At 31.2% G+C, this 8,764-nt stretch overlaps 1 protein-coding gene and 1 long non-coding RNA gene across 2 annotated transcripts; both read right to left on the bottom strand.

Annotated features, from left to right (window-relative positions):
• Positions 1-2,786: 2,786 nt before the first annotated feature.
• LOC136809091 (uncharacterized) lies at positions 2,787-6,420 on the bottom strand. Its single transcript, XM_067065670.1, has 8 exons — positions 6,339-6,420; positions 6,123-6,218; positions 5,457-5,516; positions 5,140-5,264; positions 4,631-4,698; positions 4,331-4,422; positions 3,882-3,979; positions 2,787-3,245 (listed from the first exon to the last, which is right to left on the bottom strand). The coding sequence occupies exons 1-8, from the start codon at positions 6,418-6,420 to the stop codon at positions 2,919-2,921; spliced, it is 948 nt and encodes a 315-aa protein (XP_066921771.1). The 3' UTR covers positions 2,787-2,918.
• A 627-nt stretch (positions 6,421-7,047) lies between these two features.
• Positions 7,048-8,353, bottom strand: LOC136809100 (uncharacterized). The gene is made up of 3 exons (XR_010846948.1): positions 8,277-8,353; positions 7,738-7,815; positions 7,048-7,107 (listed from the first exon to the last, which is right to left on the bottom strand). It is a non-coding gene; the product is annotated as an uncharacterized lncRNA (long non-coding RNA).
• Positions 8,354-8,764: the final 411 nt, after the last annotated feature.

The raw sequence follows: 8,764 nt of genomic DNA on the forward strand, positions 1-8,764 counted from the left end.
TAAAAAAAATATTGCAGTAACAAAAGGGATTCAAAAGTATACACGCAGTTGAAATTCTGCATTTCAGAGTTGAAAAATAAAATAATAATAATAATATAATAATAAAGCTTTACAGGTTTGCAGGCCACCGTGAAGACATATGGGCCTCTATAAACCGCTCGTACTTTTTACAATGATCTTTTTGAAATAGAGTTTTTTTCGCGGGCTCCCCCGGGCTTTCCATTTTGTGTTGTCTTCCTTGATTTTAGCATTCATTTTTTTCGGCTTCCTTACACCATTCTTTGATTATCTGTCTTTCATTTTTGGTCAAATCCTCTGTCACTCGGTAAGGAAAGCGTTTTTCTTTTGTTATTGCTTGCAACACTGTGTTCTTGTCCTCTTCGTTCGTAAATGTGACTTTAATTGGTCGGTATCTCGCTTTATCTTCTCTTTCTTTCGTAAATTTCCCGATCCGCTGCGTCTCGGTAATCTTTATATTCCTCAGATGGAGCCGCCGCTTACCAATAATTTTGTCATGGATAAATTCTTCTTCGATTTTTGTTTCTTCTTCAGTTTCATATGTCGATTCATCAATCCCATGAAAAATTAGGTTGCGTGCTGTCGATCGAATCAGCTGCTCCTCCTGCTTTTACTGGGCGAAATCACGTCTTTCAAATCGGTGGAAAGAGGTGGGAAGTTCATATTCCCACATCTTTCAACCGATTGGAAAGTTGATCTTTCAACTTGATTCGAAAGTTCGGCAGGTTACCTTCCCAACTTTCGAATCAGATCATCTTCCCAACTTTCCAACTAGTTGAAAGTTCAAATTCTTCAACTTTCGAATAGAGTCGAAAGATGAAATTCTCAAACTTTCGAATAGAGTTGAAAGATGAGATTCTCAAACTTTCGAATAGAGTTGAAAGATGCGATTCTCAAACTTTCGAATAGAGTTGAAAGATGAAATTCTCAAACTTTCCAACTGTTGAAAGTTCACTTTTCCATATCTTTAAACCGGTTAAAAATTCGATTTTTCAATTTTTAAAAGATGAGCCAAATTTGCAAGTATGTACAGCTATCAAACTTAACCCCTACATTTCAGAAATCACCGTGAATTAATTGTAACCAAGCATGAAAATCATGAAATATTGACACATATGTATTATGGTAGCACAGTTATCTTTTTTAATAACAAAAGATGAATATCTATGAAAAATAAAACTGGGTTGATTTACAAAAGGAGTACTTTAATTTAATCTGATTAACTTTCGCGAGTTTCGCGAATTTTGCCCTTTTTCGCGAAAGTAGAGAACTAGACCCTTGAGCAGAGGTTTTGTGGTTTGTTTTTTAATCAATTTCTTCATTCGCGAAACTTTATCTCGCGAAAGTTAATCCGGTTAAAGTATGTAATGTGTCCTGTGAACAACTATAAAACTTTTAAATATACTACTATAGTGTACAAAAATATACAACTAATTTGACCTGACTTAAACTAAAATGACCTCTTTTTGCGAAAAATTAAACACAAAGTAATACAAAGATTCTTTGAAAATTTATAAATACTTTTCTTGAAAGAACTCTTGTGAATCTGACATAAAAGTATTGAAATCACAGATTGCTTTATCAGAGCTACAAAAATTTTGATCTGAAACTAGTTTTCCAGTGTTTCCATAATCCCTGGCCACCTTGTCTAAATACTAAACCGTGTCATTAAAAATCACAAATACCCTTAGTCCTGCTAAAAAGGTAAAAGTTAAAAGATATATCTATATATGAAAATTAAATCGATACAGTAATATCATAAAAAATCTCCCAATGTTAAGATATGCTGCTACTACAAAACATATGGAATTTTGTAAAAGGCGTCCACAAAAAACTTGATATTTAGAGTAAAACTGTGAAAAAGACGTCAAAAGAAACAAGTTCTACAAAAAAGAGGTCAGAAGCACATTACTTAGTGTCCTGTCTGTTAGGGTTAACCCTAACCCCCTTTAAAAAGGGGAATAATATCATATACATGTTGAATTTAAGGGGGAACAAACGTACTACTAAGGGATGAAATTTTGCGCGAAGGTATTTTTGTGCAAGAAATTTTCGCGAATTCTCAAAAATTTGTAATTTGCGAAAATATCTTCGGAAATATCGGAAATTTCTTCCCTTAACCCTCTATTTACACCAGGGGGGTGGGGGGTGTAATCTACCACCCTGGTAAGTTTTATCCTATATCTTTGCGAAAAATTATGGAAACAGCACGAACTTTTGTGACAATTAAAGAAATTAGCTTCTCTAGAACCGGTTTTATAGGTTTATTGTGAAAATCGGTATAAAACCGAACTAAAATCCATTAAAATCTTAAATTATTAAAATGGTCATAACTTCTGAAGTATTTATCCAATCGACTTCAAATTTTAACAGGTTCAATATATAGATGAGACAAATATAAAAAAATAATAATTTTTTCTAAAATAGTTGACGTCATCATTTATGACGTCATCAATTTTTCAAAATTTTACTCATTTTCAGCATAAATTTTACACTTGAATATTGAGGATATATCAAAAACCGGCAAATATGTTAAACAGTATTCTTTTAGCTTTCAGAATATGAAAACAGAATTGAAAAATCTTTTGTAGCTCACTCAGGAATGGCATTTTTGTGAAGTACCCATTTTGCCTAAGTTACGAACAGGTGCCAACTTTTTTTTTCTTTTGGGAAGTTTCAATCATGATAAGGAACATCTGTGCAAAATTTCATCAATATATCTCTTCTAGATTAAAAGTTATCGAGGGTGGTAGATTACACCCTCCCTGGTTATACACCAGCCAAAAAAGCTTGGTATTAATAGGGTTAAGGTAGGACGCTAGTCGTGTAAGTTCGATTATGTGCTTAAGTTAAAATAAAAAATGTGTTATCAACAAAAGAAATAAATAATGGAAAACTGTTCATATTTGCTTTATAGCCCAGCTATTTTTGGTGGTACTTTGTGGCGCTGACCTTGAACTATATGGTCCCATTTTTCTAACCACAGTTTGCCGGCGAGCTTTTGCTGACATCAAAGAAAATGCCTTCTTGTCCAACATGTCGAACTTTTCATCACATTCCACACTCCGCCAGCGAAGTGGCCTTATTTCGAAATGATCTTCCTCGCAGTCTGACTTTTCTTCTTCTGAAGACATAAATTCTATATTGAGGACATCATTGAGTTTTGAAACATCGTCAGGGTCAATTGTTTTTACCTTTGCTAAAGTCGACTTCCGTTTCTTGAGTTTCTAAAAAGTAAATAAAAAATTTCAATCTAAAGTTTTTTTCAGATATGTGTGTACTACTTATATTGGAGACCTAATTCTCCTAATCTCTTCAATGACTCCTCATCTTCGAAAATGAAGAAGCAAAATGAAGATGAAAAAAGGAAAAACTTTTCTATTGGTTCAACAAACTCGAAATTTTGTATGAGTAAACTGAATTTATTTTTGCATTTCAAAAAGTATGAATCCATATTCGTGGCTTTTCGAATCGAATCGTTTTCGGATCGAAAGATACAAGCCTTCGAATGTGTCCAAAATGTCGGAAAGTGTGCCTACTTTGAGCAGCTATATCTTCCGATCTAAAAAGTTTCACATAGACACTTAATACTTTTTCGAATCAGGAAAGATTGAATTTTCATTTGACGCTAAAGAAAAATTTACAGATGCTTAGAAAAAATATTTTTACATCTTCATTTTCGAAGGTATAAAAAGCTGACTTTAAAAGCAGATCTACAAGGAGGTAGAATTGAAACAGGACAAATCATTGAATATAAGTACATTTTCAATTTCAACGTGTGAAAATATTGTATTATATTATATATAACTAAATAAATAACTAAATCTTGACAACGTGATAGACAAAAATTCATAAATCTTTACCGTTATTTTGCGTTGGTTGTAAGCCTTTTTTTGAAGATAAGATGCAGTTTTCTTTGGGGTGTAGTACTTCACAGATTTAAAATATGTCTCAACTCCCGCTGAATGAAATAAATAAAAAAAATAAAAATTCCAGATTGTGTTTTATTAAACAGTGTCAGCCACAACTTTTAAAGGTCCAACCTTTAATGGCTTTGACAGCTGTTGCTGTTGCAGTTTGGGAACTGGGAAAATAATAAAAAAAGAAAATAAATGAGAATTCCTTTGGTTCACTGACAAAGTTAAAACCTCTATATCCAAAGTGTAAAGGATGGAATTAATTTTTAGCTTTTGAGCTGGAAACACCAACTAGATAAGACTGCAAAATTGTCAAGTAAAAGGAATGCATTGTGTGGAACCCTCTTAAAAAGATTTCTCTAATAAAAATTTAACTTAACTACTGACAAAGTTACCTTTGAATTCGTCTTTGCTTATGGTTTTATCTAACCCTATGACGTTCTCTTTAAGTTTTTCTGTGATTTCGTTATTAACTTGGGAGTACACTCTGAAAACCAAAATGATAAATGAAATAAGTATATACCCAAATGAAAGACCGAACAGTTTAAAAAAATGAAAACAATTTTTTTGTCCAAAATCCACAGAAAATTTCTTTAGAGGTCTATTCAATACATTATTGCATACACCCTTTATCTTAAAGAAAATATTACTTATATCTTTTTTATGAAGGTGATCAATTTTCTGAAAAATCATACCCGTAATCAAAGTTCCATTTATGATTTTGTCTTTCGCATAGCCTGCTGTAGCATACCTTGATGTAATTCTATAAGAAAAGACAAAGTTCAAAATGATACATTACTAGAGACTTTGAAGGTTATAGAAAGCTCACGGAGAGGCAGGGAAAAGATAAAAGACAAGTTTTCAATTCATAATTAATAGAAAATAAGCAGATCCCCTTAAGTTTCCGTGTGAGGAAAACCTTACAGATTACATGAGTAGAAAGTCTTCATTCTGAAAACAAAGCTTTCACCCAAAATTTCATAGGGGAACTAAATTTGACAGGAAGAAATTTTTGAGGGAAACAAAATTTTGCTGGGGAAACTAATTTGGCAGATTGCAAAGAGAATTAATTTGTTGTTGCTGGCATTTTTGAATTGTAAAAAATTTAAAATTCTTAAAATGGTCTTATTTTGATAAAAGCACAAATTTCGCCCTGCTTTGCACCAATATCAGCTTCCCAAAGTCAGAATAACCCCTTTCTTACACTTGTTGTTGATCTTATGTCTATTGTGGGTGGTCTTCTTTTGTTTTGAGAAGCTTCTAGTTTATCAATCCTTTCTTCTAAAGCTTTTTGCTTCCTTAGAAGTTTACGAATTAAGACAGAATGATCTAAAAAAGAAAACATTTTTGGTATAAACTTTAAATAAAATAATAAAACAAGTGGAAATAGAATAAAATAATTTTGAAATTAACTTTTGCCTTTCCATCTGCATATGCTACTGTGGGGCTACTGTAGGGTTACTGTAGCAGTAAGGGGGTTACTAAGGATTTTCAAATAAAAACTGCAACTTTTTTATTTACCATTAATAATTGGTGATATTGTCATGTCAAGGTCTTTCTTTTTTCCTGAAACGGGGGTACCTAAAAATAAAGACATTTTCTTTCAAAATACTAAACTTGGTTCATTATTCTCTTAAATTTTAACAATTATTATTCTTTATTAAAAAGATGACACACCTTTTTGTCTTTGTTGTCGAAACAAGGAAAAGAGAAGAAAAAAAGAAATATAAAGAAAGACAAAAAAATAAATTATCAATCAATTAGTGTGCTAGAGAAAAACATGCTTTTTCAGAATCGGAAAGCTGACTTAACAATTTTATTGACTTGACAAAAATTGAGGGAATAGGTGAATGAAATGATCTTACTGTTTAATCTAATGTTATTTTGGTTTTCCTTGAGAGGTGATCTTGTGAGTGCTGCAAAAAAGAAAAGCCTCGTAAACAAACTTAAAAAAAACATCATCAAATCAATATCACCAACATGTGTGTTTCTTTTGAATTTCAAAGATGCAATAGACAAAAAAACTGATAACTCAGATACTCTGAAACTAATGCTTGGCATAAATTTTATTCTGTAAGTAAGGATATTAATAAAACCCATCTTGGGCTGCTGACTGTATAGTTATTACATTGTCACAAACATAAACTACTCAGCAATTGAAAAGACAAAGGAAAAGTGAATTCTTACTTTGATTGCCATAAGGTTTTTTTGATCTTGGTGGTGTTGCTTCACTTTCGGCTTCTGAGAGACTTTCTGTTTCATCTCCATCAAATTGTTGTTTTTCTGTTGAAAAAAGGTTGATCAGATTTCAAGCTTTTAATATCTCAGAAATCAAACTTCCACAAATTGCTTCAACAATTAGAGTGAGATTTAACATATAATACATTGGTAAAAATGTCTCACCTCTTCCTTCATCCTGTGTATCCCATGGACAACGGATTGAGTCTAGAATTAGTGAAAAGATTTGTGGGATATATGCAATCATTATATATTGCGACAACTAGAATGATGTAAAGTATTTATAATAAGGCAATAGTCAAATAAATATAAAACTTCAAACTATTTAAAACTCTTCTGGAAACTTGTGTAATTGTATTTCATAACAAAAAGTCAGAAATATTTTTCGCCCTGAAACGTTATTTAAGTTTTTTAACCTTTAAAACACAACCCATACCGAATGAAAGATAAGAGTCTATATGTGTTTCTATTAATAAGATTAAACTGTTTGATGAAATTGCACTAAATTATTAGTCACAAAATCATTAGTCAGACAAAAGTGACTAAATTCTTTGGTTAAAATTTTGTCCGATAAGGTAGATGGACAAAACAGGACAAATAAAAGAACGTTAACAACACACCATAACTAGATTGAATACTCAGTTTACAGCTTTAATAAAAGAGATGAGAACAACTTTTTATCAAAACATCAAATTTTAACCATTACTGATAGTAAAAATAAAAGTTATTGAAAGCTCCCATAGCTAGACAGACCAAAAATCATCATTGCATCTTTTTATTATCATTTATTAATTTTAGACTATTACAGTTAGAGTATTAAAATTGATAATAAAAAGATAAGTAAAAATAAAGTTAGGCAATATTAAATAATTACCTTCTTTTCTTTGAGTTTTCTTTGGCATAAAGCTGGAGGGTTTTTCCTTGCTTTGTTTACCTGATATGAAAATGTGAATGGTAAAAAACTAAACAGAACATTTTTTTATGAACAAGAATGCCTGCGAAAGAGGCGAGATTCAAAAATATAGATAATATAGAAATATAGAATTATTTACTAGAACACATCTTGAACTTATTTCTGGAAAAGGGAAAGAAGTGATTCACAAAATGTCATTTGTTCTAAAAAAAGTAAAGACAACTAACTTCAGTAAATATTTTCTAAAAAAATTATAGTGACTGGAAATGACATTTTGCACTGAAACTGTCTCATTAATCTAAAAAGTTATCAGAGTTACAGTTAGTTATTGTTTGAAGGGTTTGGATCCCAAAGAATCACCGGGAATGTAAAATGATAAAATGAAGAAAAAACTATTCAAATTTGTCGACTACATGGGCTACATACCAACTACTACTACCTACTACTACTTCTATTTTGTAAAACTTTTATTATATTTATTGTCAACTGTACTACTTGTGTGTCTTTTTATTTACAAGAATTATTCTATCATTCCAATAAAAAGATTATTGTATTCTGCATTGGCGCAAATGTATGTTCAACATTAAACCAAAAATTAGGACACAAAGCCAAGGGATCTGGATATAAATTTTAATAATATATTATACTAACCTTTAGGTTGCGACTGTGGCTTTTCTCTGTTTCTTTGACAAATTGATGACAAAATTGATCGTTTTCTTGACTTTGGACCTAATATCAAAATTATATATTATAATAAATTATATTATTTTCAAACAGTCAGGAATAACTTATATTTGTAGAATATAGAATAGTATTGAATTTGCTTTTAAAAGCTTTAAAAGAAGTTGAAAACACTGGCTGGTCAGACGTCAAAAGTAATTATCGCAAAAGTGCAAAAAAACAACATCTACTGATCTAGTGAAATCTTAACTTCCCCTTTAAAACCTAGTCTAATGAAAAAAACAATACCTTTTATATCTAATTTTTTATGACAATTTATAGCCGAAAATATACAGCACACTAAAATGATACCCATAAAACAAGTCTCTGAACACTACATAACGTCAAACTCTGTAACCAGAGGTGAAAATCTTTAGGATACTTTGGAGAAGTTATACTTATAGCTATACAAATAAATTGTAAAAAAATAATTGTATTAAAATCAATTAATTTTAAGGATTTAAACTTACTTGGACTAGAAGGAATATAATCACCACAATTCATATCAGAATATAATTCCATCTGTTGTATTGTTACTTATTTTCTGCAATGTATACTACAACAAAATGTTTAAAAATATTTCAAAAACCGTTTCACGACTTTTACACCTTTCCTTTCCCTTGCCTTGCCTTGTCATTTACGTTTTTTTTTTTTTGGCGCTCAAAGATTTTCGACAATTTTTTGTTTAACGCGCCTCAAACCCAGTCTCTTTCGTGATATTTCTCTATAAGTCATCGTCCAAATCTACATTTTCTCGGTCACGTATTTTCAGAACGCTATTGGTCACGTTTGTAAACAAATGGTAGACAGTTTGCAGAAAATTTAATTTGAAACACAAGACAAGCTCGATTTCAGAGAGTACTGTAAACAATCATGTCATTCAATGATGAGCAAAGTTTTGTGGATGAATCGTTTGAAAAAAGTTCCAACAGCAGCAGTCTTAGTAGTGGCAGTGTAA

The sequence above is a fragment of the Clytia hemisphaerica genome, unplaced genomic scaffold (genome assembly GCF_902728285.1).
Source record: "Clytia hemisphaerica strain Z4C2 unplaced genomic scaffold, Clytia hemisphaerica genome assembly, whole genome shotgun sequence".
Classification (NCBI taxonomy): Eukaryota; Metazoa; Cnidaria; class Hydrozoa; order Leptothecata; family Clytiidae; genus Clytia; species Clytia hemisphaerica.